Source organism: Bactrocera neohumeralis, chromosome 2, assembly GCF_024586455.1.
Source record: "Bactrocera neohumeralis isolate Rockhampton chromosome 2, APGP_CSIRO_Bneo_wtdbg2-racon-allhic-juicebox.fasta_v2, whole genome shotgun sequence".
In the NCBI taxonomy this organism is placed as follows: domain Eukaryota; kingdom Metazoa; phylum Arthropoda; class Insecta; order Diptera; family Tephritidae; genus Bactrocera; species Bactrocera neohumeralis.
In genome coordinates, this window is record NC_065919.1 from 28099151 (window position 1) to 28119737 (window position 20587).

The 20587-nt window shown below is 33.4% G+C and overlaps 1 protein-coding gene across 1 annotated transcript; it reads left to right on the forward strand.

Annotated features, from left to right (window-relative positions):
- The first annotated feature begins 147 nt into the window (after positions 1–147).
- LOC126751347 (uncharacterized) lies at positions 148–20208 on the forward strand. The gene is made up of 9 exons (XM_050461545.1): positions 148–252; positions 12075–12309; positions 12375–12514; positions 12584–12882; positions 17004–17082; positions 19298–19381; positions 19441–19591; positions 19668–19807; positions 19872–20208. Exons 1-9 carry the CDS (start codon positions 171–173, stop codon positions 20171–20173), a joined length of 1512 nt encoding a protein of 503 aa, XP_050317502.1. The 5' UTR covers positions 148–170; the 3' UTR covers positions 20174–20208.
- The last annotated feature ends 379 nt before the right edge of the window (positions 20209–20587 follow it).

The window sequence follows — 20587 nt, forward strand, 5'->3', positions numbered from 1 at the left end:
CGACTCAGATGATTAGGCGACAATTAGCGCCAAGGTAAGGTTTTAGCCGGCCTCCGCCGATATAAAAGTTTCACAAAAGCAAGTTAAATGTTTATTTTCAACTAGACGAAGTTGAGCTAAGTCTTTGTAAAGCGGTGCGATTTATTTATAGTATTGTTGTTTTTGTAAGGATGCGTTCTTCTAAACTTTGTGAAATCGTGCTACAAGCCACCTGCGCTTTTATTTTGATGTTCTGCAGTGCAGCGAAACTTCGTAAGTTTCGATAATTTTGAGTGACTGTGTTTTAAAAGGATGTGGAAAGAAAAAGTATGAAAAAGGGAAAATATTCTAAAATAGGGGAATGTGAATTGACTGAAGGAGTGGTAATTGCATGTAGTGTGAGCCGTGTGCAAAAAAAAAATATAATATTTTTACCAATAAAGTGTTTGCTGAGTTAATTGGTATTCGGCTAAAAGACTTTAAAAAGTGGTGTTAAAGCTGCCTAAGTGACGAATGTCTGTCATAACAGCTTCATTCCAAGTGCGCGACCATTGCTTTTTTGCTTGCAAGTGGGCAACAAATAGAAGCAAGAGAAGCTACATTATTATCTCTTGTGTCCAATTCAAGTGCTTAGACATCAATGGTGATTCGGGTGACATAGCCAAAGATTGTTAACTTCCAACCTAAGCAACTTCTTAAAAGTCGTACCGAAAGTATATTCTTAGTCCTGCCCTAAGTTCTGCTACACGTTCAGCACATAAAAAAATTAAATTAAAATAAATTTTTTTTAATAAAGTTAATTTTTTTTAAATTGCATATACTCAGTTTTGCATATCTTAAATTATATTTTATATAGTATACATATTTCTAACAAGCTCACAAACGATTCGAGCACTAATCAATGGCAGCATTTACAATTTCTATTGACAACTGGACTTCCAGACCGCCAAAGATCTGCATCAAAGTAAATAAAACTATTAATATTAAGTTACTGCTATGTGGTTTTTGGTTTGCTTGCTGGATTAGAATTTAAAGCTCTGTATTGAACTGCTTTATCACTTTGCCTGCCTTTTAAACCATCCTTCTGGTACACTTTTTGATTGAAGTGAAGAGGAAACTTCCTATTAAATCAATACAGCAACTGTATGGTGATCATTTTGAGCCCATGAAATTACATTTTTTTCTCCTTTGGAAAAGTTTTTGCATAGATTTTGTCGTTTTGCTTACTAAATATTTCTTCAAGAATGAAAGCTTTTTCATCAGTAAAAATGATACATTCATTGCCGTTGATTTTCTCCAACGCGTTTTCAGAAGTTGACCATTTTATCGACGGTAGGCTTTCATACATAAACTCTACATATAAATTATAATAAACAACTTAGGAAAGGCTAAGTTCGGGAGCAACCGAACATTTTATACTCTTGCAACTTTAAAGGATTAAAGCCAGGTAAATACCTTAAGGTGTAAAACGTTGACCAGAGGTTCGGAATCCAAGCAATTACATATACAGTTGAACTTACCTAACTCGAATTACCATAATTTTAAAAAAAAAAAACTTTGAGTTAGAAAGACTTCGAGGTATGGAAGGAAATTTGTATGAAATTTAACTTTTATTGGCAATTCAAGAATTCGAGTTATGGAAGTTCAACTGTATATACATTAGGGTGATTCAAAAAAAATTTTTTTTTTTTTCAATTGGTACTCGCAAAAATAGGTTCCTAGACACCTCTAAGAAAGCCTCTCCAAATATGAGTTTTTTATTGTAACGGGAAGGTCCTCCGCCTAACGGTTTTCTATTTTTTCTTATTATCAGATAGAAAAATTTATATCTCTCTTCCAACTACTTGAAAAAATATTTTGTTAATTAGGTTTTGTAGGAAATTGAATGCTCTAAAATATGGTCTCTTATGATTTTTCCGTAAACCCAACCGTTTAAAAGATATTAACGGTTGAAATTTGACTATTTTTGGAAAAATTATTTTTTTCTTATTAATTTTATAACTCAATGAAAAAAAATTATTATGAATGATGATACACATAGTTTTGTAGGAAATTTACTGCTCTATAAAAATGGTCCACTACGATATTTCGATTAAGTTAAGCGTTTACGAGATATTCATCGTCAAACATCAATGCATACATACATATGTATAAGGGTGGATCAAAAAAAAATTTTTTTTTTTCGTTTGGTACTCTGAAAAATAGGTTCCTAGACACCTCTAAGTAAGCCTCTCCAAAAATCTATTCATAATAATTTTTTTTCATTGAGTTATAAAATTAATAAGAAAAAAAGAATTTTTCCAAAAATAGTCAAATTTCAACCGTTAATATCTTTTAAACGGTTGGGTTTACGAAAAAATCATAAGAGACCATATTTTAGAGCATTCAATTTCCTACAAAACCTAATTAACAAAATATTTTTTCAAGTAGTTGGAAGCGAGATATAAATTTTTCTATCTGATAATAAGAAAAAATAGAAAACCGTTAGGCGGAGGACCTTCCCGTTACAATTAAAAACTCATATTTGGAAAGGCTTTCTTAGAGGTGTCTAGGAACCTATTTTTGCGAGTACCAATTGAAAAAAAAAAAAAAAATTTTTTTGAATACCCTAATATACATATATACCATACCAATGTCAGGCAAAGATTATCCCTGAATTTCAATTATATATCTCACACATTGACAGATTTTGCGGTAAAAAGTCAAGTACATACACTGGGGTCCAAATATTCTGTACCTAGGGGTTTGAACAGTTTTGTTGGATTTGAACAATTTTTGGCCACAATGTGGAACAATCTAAAGATTCGTGCGTTTACGTTGTTTTATGCCGTTTTATTAATTTATGCTTGATTTGTATACCGGAAGGTGAAAGAATCATATGAAATTTAAAATTGTGTTGTATGGTAAGTTGGCGTTGCAGTTTGATTTCACCCATTTTCGCGCTATGAAATTAAAGCGTTAGAGAAATGCAATACAAGTATACCAAATTTGGTTGAAATCGATCGAGCAGGTTCTGAGATATGTGATTTCACCTAAGAGTGCGCTCTCATAACATCTCCGGGGTAAAATTTAATGTCTCTGGCGTATTTAGTTATTGATTTATCGCGCTATAAGTAGTTTTTAACAGTACCGTTATAGGGGGAGAGAGCGGTGTTAACATGCGATTTCATTCTTTTTCACACTGTTGGTAATAGTTCTTATTAGAATTGTCCCAAGCAAATTTGGTCTAGAAGATATGTTCATTAAACCCATTAGAGAGCGGGGTCGCGGCCACTTCATCAAAATTTTCAGCCCACAGGTGGTTCTTACCACTGCAATCCTCTCTGCCAATTTACAGGTCTATATCTTTATTTAATGCTTAGTTATGGCAGCTTATAAGTTTTCGGTTAATGGCGTTTTGTGGGCGTGGCAGTGGCCCCTCAGTAATTTGCTTTCAATTCAAAATTATGACACATTTTCCTCCACCGCCGCTTTTACTATGCATTCGGGTTGCCCAGTATGCAATTCATCTGTTCCTGTAGCGTTGCAAATGTCTTTAGAAGCAAATCTATAATATAAGTATCTATGTACATACATACATATATGTACAAGTATAATAGAAATGTTTAACGATGTATCAATTAGATAACAGTAGATACATGGTATAAAATAATTTAATTCAGGAGGCAAATAGTAACGACTAAATATATTGAACTTTGCATACATTTAGGCGACATTCAAAAGTATTTATCCACAATTAAATAAAATAAATAGCTGTTCACAATAAGTGAGAAATTATTTTTAATTTTTGATAACCTCTCTACATAAATATGACAATGTTTTTAGTTATAAAAATCAGTGTTTTGATATCCAAAAGGGCCCAAAATTTTACATATAACAACAGACGTAGCACAAATAGTGCTCTTGACATGTTGTTGGTTCTCAAATCTGATTCAAAGATGGTCGAATCAGTACTTTTCGATACACAGTACAGTACTTTCGGTGAACTATAAATACCATAAGTACACAAGCTGTGAGCATGGTCAATATATTCTAAAAACCCCTACATATATATACATACATATGTATACATATATATGAGTGGTGTACTGACGTATTTTTTTTCATTATTTCCCTATTAATGCCGTGTGTTTGCGGGCATAGAGTTGACCGTGCTCACCCATAGATTGGTTATAAATATATCAAATATCACTTGTCGAGCGTGAATCTATCACAGGCAGATGTAGATTTCTTGTGTCTAAAAATGCCGTCCGTCCGTCTGTATATATAGAATTCCATTCGCTCGCCGCCTGCGTCGCCATCAGTTTTTAAGATATCGTTTTCCAATTTTGCTAACGTCATTTTCTCTTCAAGCAGCTGCTCATTTGTCGGAACTGCCGATATCGGACCACTATAACATATAGCTGCCAAACAAACTGAACGATCGGGATCAAGTACTTGTATGGAAAACTTTCACATTGGACAATATAATGTATATTCACGAAATTTGGTAATGATTATTTTCTAAGGCAACAATGTAATCTCCGAAAAAATTGTTCAGATCGACTTACTATAGCATATAGCTTCCATATAAACTGAACACATAGTTACTAAAAGAAATGCACCTGTGAAGGGTATATTAGCTTCGGTGCAGCCAAAGTTAACGTTTTTTCTTGTGTTTTTTGCAAACGCCAGCTATAGTCACAGTTCCCTTCAATTCAAACAGTGAATACAATTTTTTTCAAAGCAGTAGGTTTACTTGCTTAATGCAAAATAAATGCAAAATCCCATGTTATATAAATTGAGAATGAAATATGTCTTAGGTATGGCTTAAATTGTAAGTAAAAAACTTGTTTACGTTGGATCCTTGATTTTCGGACAAAAGCTGAAACTTTCGTGAGTGTTTGCGAAAAAAAATCAACTTGGGAAACAACAGACACCCTACTATACAAATGTGGTCATCCCATCTAAAATGTAAAATTTAAATTTTCATTCAAAATTTTTTTTATGCAAAATATATTTTTTGCACGTATTTTTTATTTCGACTAAATATAAACAATTTCCGACGCATAAATTTTCAAAATGTCAACTCTTGAAAAAAGTACTTTTAAACACTTGCTTATAGTTATGAAGAAAATAATTTCATTATAAAAATAACTGGTAGGCCAAATGACAACGATTTTTTTCTTGCATTTTGATGAAATGTACATTTTGTACATCATGTACAATTTTTTTTTTCAAATTTGGAAATAATCTTATTCAGTTTTTTTAATAAAAATGTGCATCAAGTCGAAAAACGTATATCTCATCAGAAAGCTGCAAAAAATAGTAAAGAGTAGGAATTATTTTTTTCGTATAAGCAAATATTTAGAATTTTTTTTTTCAAAAGCTAAAATTTTGAAAATTCATAAATCGAAAAATTTTCATATGGGCCGAAATAAAAAATATATGCTTCAAAAAACACAAACAAATAGCTTGTACTAAAAACATTGTTTAATGTAAGTTTTGGATGGAATGACCCATATATGAGTAAGCTTGATTATTCGAATATTAAATAAGATCAACTAATCGAACTAAGTATACCTAATAACATAGCTTAAGCTAATCTTATAACCGTTTAAGTTTTTATATACAAAATATTTAATAATACAGTTTATTAATTTGCACAAAATTCAAAAAAAAATATTTCGGTTCTTCTCCTTCATTGGTGTAGACACCGCTCACGCTGTTATAGCCGAGTTTGCAGTGCAGCCAGGTCCTTCTCCACCTGATCTCTCCAACGGAGTGGAGGTCTTCCTCTTCCTCTGCTTCGCCTGGCGGGTACAGCGTCCATAAGGACGACATGACCCAGCCAGCGTAGCCGCTATCTTTTCACTGAACTATGCCAATGCCGTTGAGGCTAACATTGTTCTAGTGTTAATACTGGTTCTCAGATAGACGAAATTATCTATGACTTCAAAGTTATGACTGTCAGCAGTGACGTGGGAGCTAAGTTGCGAGTACCTGTTTCTTTGATAACGAGAGAAACCATCGTTCACTACCGAAACCGTTTGCTTCGCTTCCTTATCCAGTCTGGAGAAAGCAGAACTAACGGCGCGGTTGTTGAGGCCAATGATATCAATATCATCGGCATACCGCAGTAGCTGCATACTCTTATAAAAGATTGAGGATCGTGTTCGGTCGCTCCCTAATTAACCCTTTCGACCCCTATTTTCTTCCTGTAATCTTAAAATTTTTTTTTAGTTTTAATCTCATATTTATTCTAGAAAGGTATAGTAAAATTTTCAACTCGCCACTCCCACCCGTTTGAGCGCTACAGAATGTTGCCTGTGAGCAACGTTGGGCAATGGTGGTATAGAATTTATTAATATTTTAAACTTTTTTTTTCTAATCGCATTTTATTTTATTTATTAAGGAAAAATTAGGTATGCAGTAAAAAAGACAAAACACAGTTTTTATTGTTATTGCAGCAAAGATGGACCTTACATTTAAGACATTTGGACAAGTTCCTGTCTTGCACAACCTGCTGCGCCCTTTTTCACCGAATACTACCCAATGTTCCGTCTTATCATATCGTTTCGTTTCTGGAGGGTTCGGCTGGAATCTGTCACTGTTGATGGTGTTATGCGACGACACACTGCTCGATGGAGAGTTTGTATCGCTATCATTCCTCTCTGCATTGGACGGTCTGCCTCGCTTTCTTTGCATAGAAACTGCAGAAGACGTAGATTGCAGAAGGGCATCAGCTATTTCCAGTTGAAATTTTATTAGGAGAATGTGTTTCTGTTTCGGATGAAGCAAATTTAAATGTTTTCTATAAAGCAGCCACGCATTTGTAGGGGACAGACGTTCCCAGACACCAAAAATTCGTATATACCACTTCCTTGAGCGGTGGTTAACTTTATAAAGTTCCATAACACATCCGCTAGATCACCTTCAAAATCTTTTTCTGTAGTTGTCCGTCGAAATTCTACTTTCGACCCTTACACAGGTAAAATTACTGGACATCATGTGTTTTTTCTTTTGGGTTCCAACGTTTGCAAATGCCAACTGGTTCGATGACTTAAATGCGATGATATATGTCTCACGCGGCATTGTCAAACCATCGTATACATATTATGATTGGTTTACATATTTCATGTCATAAGATCCTCTTCCACAATGTTTTTTGAGTTCCGCTTAGGGAAAAATTTCAAACTGGCAGTTGCTTATTCGATTTATTACGTATAGTACCATTTTGCGAATATGCCCATTTCCTTCAATGCAATCAGAAGGCTTACTGATTTCTCACTCTAGTTATCAAAATAATTCTGTTTTTTGTTTAAGTTATCTCTTGTTTATTGTAATTTTATTATTTTAGAGAACTATATCCGAGGAAAGTTTCATTAGTCTGATTGACATTGGTGACCTTCACCAAATACAATAAATATATACATATATTATGTTCCAGCATTAAACATTTTCCCAAATAACCCCCAGAAGGAGGCTTAAAGTATATATATTGTTTGTACGTTGATCATCCTTAATGTCAACAAAAATACGGATACAACGTCTGTATATATAGGAATACCTCCCTTGAACGTTTTTATTTGCTCATCAACGCTTTGATGTTCTTCTTGAGGAAGTTTATTGAAGTTTTCTCTGATGATATCTGAGCAGTGAACGATCGTATCTTGTATAGCTTGTCATAATTTAAGATTCTTTTTTAGGCTGCTTGATTGTTATCATTAAAATGTAAACACTGTTTAATTTTGTCAAATCTATACGAGGTATTGAACACATGTTATAGCGGTAATGCTTAATATTTTAGCCATGCCATTTTTCTTGGGTAGTTTTAAAACACCTAAGTACAGTAGAGTCAAACAGTGAATATATCGTAGGTTTATTTCTAATGGTAAATTTAAGTTCAAGGCCCAGTTCTTGAAGTCCATAGCTGAAACTTTCGTGAGTGTTTGCGAAAAAATCAAAATCAATAGCAACAGACAGTAATTGTGAAAAATATTCCAAATTTTCATCATTTTTTTTGAATTTCCAAGTCGACATAAACAATTTCCATAACTTTCAGCAGCTTCAAAGTACTTTTAAACCATTTTAATGTTTCGAATCAATTTTTATAAAAATGCAAAACCCTTCTTTTTGATGATTCATGCTTTGTCATCATGTAATTATATTTCAAATTTCCGATTTCTTATTCTTTTTTTTTCCATAATGTACATTGCGAAAAATTATCTCAGAAAGCTGCATACACATCCTTATTTTTTCTCATAAGCAATATTTCTTTTTTTTTTGAAAAGCAAAAAGTTTAAAATTCGTTGAAAACGTCCTCATTTGACAAACCTTTATCTTGAGGCCTCATAACAGTTAAAGTTATATACAAAATTTTATACCACAATTGTTTATTAATTTGCACAAGCAACTCAAAAAATATATGTAAAAATCACTCACCTGATGTTGGTTTAAAACTAAAGAAATTTTCTTGCAAAAATATTTCACTTTTTAACAATCACTGAAAAGTAGTTCATTTACAGATTGATAATTTTTGTTACAATTATATAAAAAATCTCTCTTTTAAAAATGTACTCCTTCATGCAGAAATAAATTTTCGTTTTTACTGCTACAGTCTTTATCAAATTATCTATGACTTCAAAATGATTTACTAGTGATTTATTTTTTGATCAAACCACGTTGACTCATAAGAAACCGTTATCATATCGGTTCAATAAACTGGAAAACAAAAATAACGCGCGGTGGTAGGCCTATGAACTAGCGAAATTGCCCTCAGGCAACATTGGGGTCGAAAGGGTTAAGGACAACCTTACTTGTTGTGTTTACTTCCTGCTCGAGACACAGAAAAGTTAAAAAAAACTTCATAATATAATTCTTCTTGACCGGACTGAATAGATTAAAGTAAAATTAAATATGTTTATCAATAGTAAACAATTTGAATATTCTATTTTTACATTTATCTCTTTTAAATAACATCTAAGCTAACCTTTAAGCAAATAAAATTATTCTTAATCAAATTGCGCGAATTAGCTTATTAAGAATTTAATATGATTTGTGGCAAGTTATTAATTGGATCATTAAAATCACACTGATAATAGTTAATGGGTTTTATAAACACGCATACACAAAAGTACATGTTAGGGTGATCGGAATGATTTTCGTCTCCCCGCTCCATGTACGAGTAAAGCAGAAAATTTTAAAAAATTTCGAGATAAAAAAAATATTTACAAAATATTTTGTTGCCATTTGCTAATACAATCTTTCATATTTATAGTTGCTCTCGTAACTTGGATAAATATTGGAATTTTGCTTTCCCATAAAATCTGCAACAAAATTACCGTACAATCTTTTGCTAGTCAGAAAGAAACATCTTTTGGAGTAAATACATTTAAGTTAGACTAAGTTTTTCACAACGATTTTCAATTGAAAATAGTTTACGTAGTTTAAGCATTATATTTGTTTTCATTCATTTCATGTTCAAATTGGAGAACTCTACCTAAACTGAGAAATTACTTTAAAATATTATTATTTTTAAACAAAATAGCGTGCTAATTCAAAATCAAAAAGCTAATCTTCGCTTCTTAAAAATCTATTGTATGTTACTTTAAAACCTGACCGATTACCTTATTAAATACTTATAGAGGAATATATTGGATAAATACTTTAGAATAAATAGTAATTAAATGTAATCATAGTTAATAGAGCAACACATTTATGACATGATAATTGACCCTTGGATTCCTCTTTCTCACACCCGCTTTTATATATTCTCAACAACGTATGAATAAAATGTTGTTTGCATTTCCCGAAGTAGTTATGACGCATAACAATCTTTGTTGTAATTGTGCCTTAAAACAAATATACAAGTTTTATAGAAAAGTAGGTGGAAGATAGGAAAGCTAGTGTTTATGAAAGCTCAAGAAGATTTTTTCTTAAATGTTGTAGTAATCAAAGACGGTAAGAGCAATTCTAATTTTGACTTCCATATAAGTATGAAGCCTAGCTTTTCAGCATTTTTTCAACAATTTTTTTCTGATATAAACAATTATGTAAATATTTTATTCGTATTTTTTATTGTTACAAACATACACTATTAACAAAAAAAATTCTGAAGTTTTTGGAAAAAAATATTTTAAACTCGGCCATTGCGACGCCATTTACGGTGACTCCTCGGAAAAAAATGCGCCCGTGTTTTAGTTTAAACGTTAACTTTTAACTTGGACGAAGGAAAAAAACTGAAAATTGGATTTTTGGTAGAGAGTTCAGTGAAAATTTCGCGAATTTTTTTTCTCAAATTGTTGTAATCGAAAAAAAATCTTCTTCCAAGTCTTTAAGAATTGTATCTCAAAAACACACTTTGAAGAAAATCGCGTTTAAAGGCGGCGCACTTAGTCTAGCTAGCCTCGAGCGCACTAGTTCTCAAGGCTGTATCTCCGAAACTATTACTCGGATCAACTTGAAAATTTAGGAAAATATTCTAGATGTGTTGCAGACTTTAATAAGACAATAAAAAATTGATTTTTTTTAACCCGTAAACCCACGTAAACGCTAAAACCGAAATTTATAGTAAAAATTTCCTAACACTTGGACTTATGGTATTATAGTCAATAGGGGTTAAACCAAGACCATTTACTAAAATGACAAAAATAGCTCCACGTGATGGAAAATTTTAAACTCAAATTCGTAATCAGGACACCTCAAATACCCCACAGAGGAGTTTCTCTCTTTCAGATTCCCGAAAGTCTAAACGAAATAAGAGTGAAGGAAAGAAGTTGGAGTTTTCGGAACTATAATATTCTTCACAGATACAAAAGCTGCCTTACAAGAACTTGATTTCGATCGGTCAGTTTGTATGGTAGATATATGCTATAGTGATCCAGTCGGAACAATATCTTCAGAGATTATACCATTGCTTTAGATAATAACCCTAACCAAATTCCATAAAGATATTTCATCAAATGAAGCACCACACAAGCACTTGATTCTGATCATTCTGTTTGTATGGCAGCTATATGCTATAGTGGTGCGATATCGGCGGTTACATCAAATGAGCAGCTTCTTTGGGAGAAAAGGACGTGTACAGAATTTCAGATCGATATCTAAATAACTGAGGGACTAGTTCGCGTATATACAGACAAACTGTTGTGTAAAATATACATAATCCAAAAGTTTAAAATACTATATAGTATTTATTATATTTTTACGAAGTGTGTCGCTACTTGATTACAATTTTTTATTCAGTAATTTGATTGAATATGAAACTAACATAGTTTATAAAAGGTTCAAGTTGAAAATATTTCGAAAAGGGTTGCCAACAATTCATAATTTAATTAATACAAGGTGCGTTCCAAAGTAAACAGGACCTTTAAAAAAATACAGAACAAATGGTTTTTTCGGCCGGTATGGCCGCCAGTATGCCGGTGCAAGCCTTTTGAATGGCCTGTACGTCTGCATAACGCTTTCCTTTCATGGGCAAATGCATTTTTCCGAAAAAGAAACAGTCGCACGGTGCCATATCAGGTGAATACGGGGAGTGGTTTATGGTTAAAATGTGATTTTTGGCCAAATAATCGTCCTTCGAATTTTGGATTCTGAGCAGTTTTTGGTCGTCAGTCAATTTGTGCGGAACAAACCAAGCACACACCTTTCGTAAGCCCAAATGTTCAGTCAAAATGCAATAAATCGATGTTTTGGAGATGTTCAATTCCATTTCCATGAATTTCAATGATGATTTCGGCTGATTTTTGATGAATTCACGCACAGTTTCGATAGAATTTCCGGTGATCACCGATTTTAATTGGCGTCATTTATGATTGATTTGATCGTCATTTATGTCCTCACGACCACTTTGAAAACGTTGAAACCACTCGTGCACTCTGCTGCGGGATCGGCAATCATCGACATAAACTTGTTTCATAGGCAATTTTCATCGCCATAAACTTGTTTCATCAATTGAAACGTTTCGCAGATTCTAACGCACCAGTCCAATCGATGAAATGTCATGTAAAATAAATTCCAATTCTCACTGCACTATAAAAATCGATAAGGATTTTTATTTTTTTTGTGTTTTTTTTTTGTTTCAATAATATTGAATTCGCAATCATTTGCAGCCGATGACATCAAACCATGTGTTGCAGGGGATGATAAATGTATTATTGAGAATATAAACACTGTACTCGCCAAAAAATATGAGGGCGATGAAAGTTTCGGTTTATCTAAGCTGGAACCTTTCAAGATGGATGATATTATAATTAGTCAAGAGTCGACGAGTCCTTTAGCAATTCATCTCGCGCTGCGTAACCCCCTCGGGTATGGCGTCAAGGACTTGAGAGCAAGAAAAGTGAAGTGAGTATGAAATAATATTGCCCCAAATAACAATAAGAATTGCCACAAGCACTGCTGTTCCGCAGGGGTTTCGGCAAAAATCCAGATGGCCGTCACGAAATCATAATAGCGGCACCTGCGCTAACGCTGTTATCCGATTACAAAATTGATGGTAAAGTACTGATACTGCCCATACAAGGCGAGGGCAAAAGCAATATCACATTAGGTGAGTGCCGCTACAAACTACTTATAACCATATACATACATACATATATTTGAATTATTTTATGTTTAGTGCAACCTGTGATACGAATCCGCATAGACGCAACCTCACGCAATGAGAATGGCAACACATTTATGGATATTAAGGAATTTCGCATTGAATGCAAAGTGAAACGCATGATAATGCAGTTCGATAACCTTTTTAACGGTGACAAAGCCCTGGGTGACAACATCAATAGTTTTTTGAACGAAAACTGGCAGGAGATTTATGCTGAGCTGAAAGTACCCTTTTATGACGCGATCGCCAATGCAATGAACGCGGCCGCAAAGCAAGTCTTCAAAACGATTCCTTATAATGAAATATTTCAAATATAAAATACTAGTACGCTAAGTCCAGTTGTTTTGCATTAGATATACAAATGTAAAAATTTCTACGTAATTTGTTTTTGTTTGTTAATTATGATGAGGCAATCAATAATATTGACAGTTGAGCAATTAAATATGTTGCATGTAAATGTTATTTTTTTCACTATCATTACAATCTTAATCACGTACATACTATGTCTACATGATTCTATAATTGCCTGCTATATTGCATTTACTTATGTAAGTATGTAGGTGAAATACGAAGTCTCTGAAGAAAAATCGTTCATCAATACACCAGAGTTACATGTATGATATTTCTTATATAATAACACCTGATTTGATTCGCCTACACTTGGATACGCGATTCGAACAATACAACTGAATCAAATCCAAATAATAAAGAAGGTTTTTACGAGGTCTCTCCCATTGAATTCTGCCTAGTCACTTTGTTGTTATTTTCATAAGAAAATTGTTTTCTCTTGTAAAAAGCAAAGCTTAACCATTGCGAGCATAGATTGACAAATGAAATTTTGGAAAGAGTGTTAATGCAAATATTATAGGTTGTGAGTAAGACTTTGTCTAATTCCGAACGGAACAATACGTATACCACCAAAATTGTATGTAAGTACCCAATAGCTCGACATAAATTGAATTATAATGGCGCTCTTGTTCTATGGTATAATTATAGTTCGATTGTGGTTGAATTATCCCGATACCAAACGATCTCTCAAAAAGAAGAGATAACTATAGTTTCGCCCCCATCTTTTCTTAGAATGAGTTTGCAAGAAAATTTAATTGTTCGTGGCATCATAGACTACAGGATTTACAATTGAGTTTTGACAATTCATTTCATTGTTTATATCATTATTGATGGTTACTATAGTCTTGAATATTATACACAATAAAATAGACACACGTGAAAAAATTACACAGTGAAAAAAGCAATTCCTATAACCGGACATGAGTACGTATCAATAACCGGACATGGCCACAATGGAACTCGACCAACAGAAAATACAATTTATTACCGCGTTTTTCTCGAAGCGATATTTTCAGGTTCAGTGAGCAGAATTTCACCAAAGCGGCTGGACTACTCGGCTTCTTAGATATATTTTTCGTGTAATGATCGAAGAAATATGATTGTGCAAAGTATCACCTGTCACAAAAATGATTTTATGGAAGCCGCATTTTGTCAAAAATCAAAATTTTGACTAGTGCTTCGAGCATTTTCTGTATTCATCTGCAATAACAATAAGTTTTCTCGATTTTTGACTTTCAGATTATTTTAAATAGAAAAATCCTTTTCGCCGCTAGACATCTAGTACTACTGGAGATTTTTTTAACTAATCGCCGATTATTAAACTACCTGAATTTCTGTTAATGTTAATTTTTAATTTACATATTCATTAACATGCCTCTTAAAAAAAATATAAATATATAATATATGTACATATCACAAAAAAATCGTTTTTTCTAGCTTGCAAATGGATGTAACCCCTTACAGCTTCTATAGTGATAGTCTTCAAAGGGAAGTGACTTGAAGCGATTTAATGAGTTAAGGCACTGATTAAACTTTCTGTGTTCCAAAATACATAAAATCGTTAAGTTCCGAAAACTACCAAAACCAAAAAACTTTTGTATTATTGTAAAATCAGCAGACTGGTTACTTTTGCCGCTCCGAGATATAACGGGATAGTTAATTTGACAACTTACTTAAATGCATAAATAGCGCATTGTCCTCTTTCGCAAATATGAGTACTAAAAAACTTTCTTAATTTACTCTTACGCGACATTATTTGAGAAGGGGAGGTCTCAGACGCAATTTTTAAAGGGAAGTATGTTTATCAAGGCTTCGTCAGCTGTGATTTGATGAATTATTAAACTGATATAGAAATAAAGCCATTAATTGGAATGAAATTAAACATGTGTTCAGATTTCTGAACAGTTCTTAACGGCTACAATTGTAAATAAGATATTTTTGTTACTGTTGATATGTACAGGAGATTAGTATTAAGATATGTGTATGTACTTTGCATGTGGTGCATATATGAATTAGAATAAGAAAATCTATATCTATAAATTTTAAATCCGCAACCTTCGCGTTGTTACTTAATGAACGTGGATCAATAGTTTCTTAGTTTACTAAAACAGATTTAACTCGAAGTTATAAATAATAACGTTGACATTCGCGCAATGTGAAAATTTCCAATTGGTCAGTCAAAGTTGGTCCATCAGTATATATGACTGATTTAACATAATAACAGAGAGGGTTTAATTAACACGCCGATTTCTTGGGATGATTCTATTACCAAAAGTGATGTTCAATAAAGTAGCCTTGTATGAAACTTGTTGCACGATTTTGCTAAAACCATTTAGCACTTAAACGCTTGATAATCTAAACTAATATGTTTTAAAAAATATGGACCAATATTGGCAAGAAAAACGGAGTAATATTTTCTGAATGCAAGTCGTGGATAGCGCAGAGCTTTTCGCACACCCAATTATTTCATTTATGTATTCCCAGCCAGAAATGTACTTTACCTCTAAGCATTAAATGGCAGTTAAAATATATTGAAATTTTTTTCCCACAGCACGTGAGATTAGAATACAAGGTGGATTCCAAAGTAAACCGGACTTTTTGAATCTAGCGCCCCCTGGTGGCGCTATCTATATGTCGACTGGTGCGTTAGAATCTGCTATCTTTATCGATTGTCCAGTGAGAATTTCATGACATTTCATTGATTGGAAGTGAAGTTATTGCGTTTTAAGTGTCAGTATGTTTGTGTTATCTGTGCGAAAATGAGCTTCGAACAAAGAGCCAACATTAAATTTTGTTTTAAAATTGGTAAGACTTTTACTGAAACGTTTCAATTGATGAAACAAGTTTATGTCGATGATTACCTATCCCGCAGCAGAGTGCACGAGTGGTTTCAACGTTTTTAAAGTGGTCGTGAGGACATAAATGACGATCAACATGGTGGCCAATCAAAATCCGTGATCACCGGAAATTCTATCGAAACTGTGCGTGAATTCATCAAAAATCAGCCGAAATCATCATTGAAATTCATGGAAACGGTATTCTACCTTGGAGTTTTGGAGCGTTTGGTGCGCCGTATTCGATGTGTTCGGCCCGAATATCGCGAAGATGAAAGTTGGCGTTTGTTACACGATAATGCGTCGTCTCATTGATCGACGCTTGTGACCGATTATTTAAACAAAAATCACATTTTAACCATTAACCACTTCCCGTATTCACCTGATATGGCACCGTGCGACTTCTTCCTTTTCGGAAAAATGCATTTGCCCATGAAAGGAAAGCTTGCACCGGCATACTGGCGGCCATACCGGCCAACGAGCTAAAACACTCATTCGACATGCTTTTGGACCGTGCAAAAAGCTATATTGAAGCAGAAGGAGACTATTTTGAATAAAATAAATTGATTTTGCCGTAAAAACCATTTGTTCTGTTTTTTTTAAGTCCTGTTTACTTTGGAAAACACCTTGTATAAATGTCTAATATTTTTAAATAATTAAATAAAAATATTACCTTTACAAATGTTAAACACCTACCTTTACTTTTACAGCTGTTTTGATAGCTATCCTCTACGAAACTCTTCACATATAAAAAAGCACCCTATATAACATGATATAACGGCGCATTCTATTTACAACTATTTGTTTGCATATATAGTGGCATTAATACACGTGTGTGTACAAGTTACAAAACTGGTAGTAAAAAACGCTTTTCTATACATAACACTATAGTATTTCCTTACACATATCTTATGGAAGTAAATGGGTTGTAAACTGATCGTAAGAAATAAAATATATTGAGTGAAAAAGTAAATGTTTCGAAGTACGCTAAAAAGTAAATTGCACTCATTATTGTCTATTGATTATATAATTACGTGTGTATAGATACATTTACATATAATGCAAAATATAATTGCTTCTCTCATATAAAAACTCAGCGAGATTTCATCAATTCTCCTAGTTTTATTTAAAACATTTTCGCATCAATATCGGGACGGAAGTAGCGGAGAACTTACAACAACTTTTCAAAACTAATAAGAGAAAGGATTAAGTCATTGTCAACAATTACAAATTTGAAAAAAAAACACCGTTAGTTAAGAAAAATGTATATCCGAATTGCATTTACTGCAGCGCTTGTTTGCTCCTTTTTACAATTTAATAATGCGGATTTTCGTAAGTGTTCAATAAAAAATATTGAAAGAAATTAAATTAAGCAAAAAGGGAATTGTAAAATTGAAAAGTAACAGTTGATTCTAAAGGAAAATGGAATTTCAATTAAAAATTTGTTGAAAATATTATTTTTTTTTACCTCTTTGAAGCCCACTATTAGGGGTCACTACTTCAAGATAGACAGCGTATAATCTGTGCAACAAATTACAAAAGGATAAAAAGTTAGAAGCTTCCATATCTTTGTGCAATTACGAAAGTTGCCGTTTTATATTTCAGAATCAGAGCAAGTCAAAAATTGCTTTATTGTTTTTCAAAATATTCTGAATTAAAATCTATACACTTTTACTATGGTTTTGAATTAATTGTCGAAGGTATCTTCAAAACATGCGCTCTGAGCGCATCAACCGTCTCTTCAGGTGTCGGAAAACAATGACCTCTTAGTTTATTTTATTCGTACGGAAATAAAAAGAAGCCTTTCGATGCCAAATCAGGACTATACGGAGGATCAAATCGATGCTCTAAGTGCTAAAAAATGCGATGTATGAGAACTCGCATTGTCGTGGTGAAGAGAGATCCTTCTTCGGTGGATAATACAGACAGTCGACTGTAGAGTCGACTGCTATTTTTTTCAAATCACCGTTATCGTATTTTTTTAAATTTATCTCGACCAATCCACACGAGTCTGTTTTTAAGCACTTGACAAATTGTGTGGAATTCTACGTGAAAACATTTTGCGCACAGCATCAATGGTTTCCGGAATAACAACTGATTTTGAACGACTTGATCTAGGGCTAAAACTGAATTAAGTGCATGGTTGTACTGTACTCGTTGTGCTGAGATAATCCACGTCGAAAGTTGTAAAAAATAACCGCGAGAAAATGTTCGCGATCTAATTCCATTTCCTTGGCCGAGATGAATATTTAAGTTACTACAAACAACACAATTAGCGCTCGTATGTCGAAACATTTTGTTATGCATAACATGTCGAACCAATACGGCTTCAAACTTTGTCACTCTTCACAAATACGATTCAGAACCTGGCATATACCATTTATAAACATATTTTATTAGATTTTTCGATAACTATGACCTGTTAACCAGGATCGTTTGAACATTTCAAGCAAATACTATACTTGCGTGAAAATAGCTCAAGTTCAAGTTTTTGCATTGTAAATCGAATAAGAGCTCCTTATATTCTACTTATTTGTAATTTATCGTGACTAGCATACATTTCTAGACAAGAATGTCTCTCCAAACCTTAAGTCCACTATAAAACTAAGGGCTGTCCGAAGCGAACCGCCTCTTTCTTTTGGCAAGGTTAACCAGAACTTTTCTGACAAATGATTGCTAACCAGACATTGAGGAAACGGCCCTAAGATTGCAAATATCGCCACATCCTAATTATACTGCCGTAGAGGCTTATAACCATTCACCATATAGACTCTGTGATCGGGGCAACATTTTTCCGTTTTTAATATGGGTTCTTCTGTAGTATTTTGTGCTCTTTAATCCTTCGTATCAGTTTTGAGTTTTAAATATTAAGTATACATTGCGCTCCTCCAAAAAAACCTATCTGTATTAACTAGTATAAAATTTTAATTACCCTTACACTTTTGTTGAATAGATTTCAATGAATAGAACCTTCTTGTATTTTGATGTTTATCTTCAAAAATCTAACTTTGTAATATATATATATTAGTAAGAAATTTATTACGAGTATGACTGTTTCAATTTTCGTTGGGGACGGTATTCATACATCGCTAGGCGGTACGATACACGCTACTTTTTCCGACCTCTTCAATTTATTCCCCAAGGTGCAAATGTTTAAACATAAACAGATTACCGAACAAAAATTTAAAAAAGAATAAGGTCAAATTTATGTGGCTTAAAGAATTCAGTATTAGAAAAGGGAGTCCATTTATAATCTATAAATAATGTATTGAAGTTTACCAACAAACGGAACGTCCGCCATATTTTAAAACGCCCCGATCATGCTATGGTATTTTATCAGAAAAGTTTTACGCCAGCAATACTCGCAAAGAAATTTGCTAACCACATTCTCAAAATACATGTGCTTATCTGGTATTTTAAAAAATGGTCTTGATCATTATTTTTATTCCATGGCCCTAGGCGAATCGAATGTCTACCGCATACATGCATGTGTATAAATATATTCTGCCATTCTGTTTTCTAAGAACATAGTTTTTATGACTTTCAGCCAATGATCCGAAGCCATGTAAATTCGGAGACGAAGATTGTTTACTGAAGGCGATCAACTTTTATTTGCGTGAAAAAAATCAAGGTGAGTCTGTACATACAGATAAATATGTAAATATCCATAACATATTATTGTTTGTTTAGGAGATACTTCGATAAATCTGCGACAAATCGATCCTATTGATGCCGGCACATTCACACTGAAGCAAGGTGCTGACAATCCCGTAAATATTGACTTAACCTTTAGCAATAATAAAATTTATGGTGTCGCCAATGCCACAGCGTACAAAGCTAGGTAAGTGGACGTTTAAAAACTGAACTAATATTAAATTTGATTTATTCCATTTATTTCGTTTTTTTCTTCTGCACAGAGGCTTCGGCAAGGATCTCACGAAAAAACACGAGCTACGCTTCAAAGTGCCAGTGGCCAGCTTGATCGGCGATTATAAAATACAAGGCCGCATTCTGATATTGCCCATTAGCGGTTCCGGCAAAAACAATATCACTATGAGTAAATTAAAATTTCGACATCCACTTAGAGCAAATATTTATAATGAAATGCTTTTCGCTTTCAGTTGATGCAGAATTCATACTACAATGGGTGGGCGCGCCCGTTGAGAAGGATGGCGAAACTTATATGAAAACCGACAAATTCAGAGCCATTGTTAAGCCCAGTAGGGTGTTCTTCGAATTACAAAATCTCTTCAATGGCGACAAAGCTTTGGGTGATAATATGAATTTGTTTTTAAATGAAAACTGGAAGGAAATTTATCAGGAAGTTGATATAACCTTTTCCAAGGAACTATCTAAGTTGATGTCAAGTATTATCGATTCTGTTTTTGATAAAACACCATATAATAAATTATTCGTAGAGTAAATTGAATTTTAATAAAATCATTATATTGTAAATTACCTTTTTATAGTCAGTTGTGTTTATGAGGGTAACATCGATCTCGTGGTCAACGGAGTTTCAGGTGTAATAGTAAATAAATATATCATTTAAATTCTGGTCGAATAAATATAATAATGAAATTCCAAGAAAAATGAAAGTGGAATATTTCTCATCACGCTCATAGTTTTTCAGAAGATGAATAAGCAAATCTGCCTAACGGTCTACTAATACGCTTCTCACCAAGAAAACCTGTTCAGAAGAAAATGAGCGAACGATGTTATATGCATATGTGTATCTCTTCTCTATGTTGTTGTTGTTTAGTTGTGTGGATGTAAGTCAGGAATTCACTTTGACCCACGCCAACTCCCTATATAATAGTTTTGTTGAAAACTACTAAAG

Bases quoted from the DNA above. Each gene is read 5' to 3' on its own strand.
- LOC126751347 (XM_050461545.1), top strand. From the start codon at position 171: ATGCGTTCTTCTAAACTTTGTGAAATCGTGCTACAAGCCACCTGCGCT. The intron at 17,083-19,297 runs GTAAGTGTTCAA...TATGACTTTCAG, and splicing joins ATTTAATAATGCGGATTTTC to CCAATGATCCGAAGCCATGT. The intron at 19,382-19,440 runs GTGAGTCTGTAC...TTGTTTGTTTAG, and splicing joins TTTGCGTGAAAAAAATCAAG to GAGATACTTCGATAAATCTG.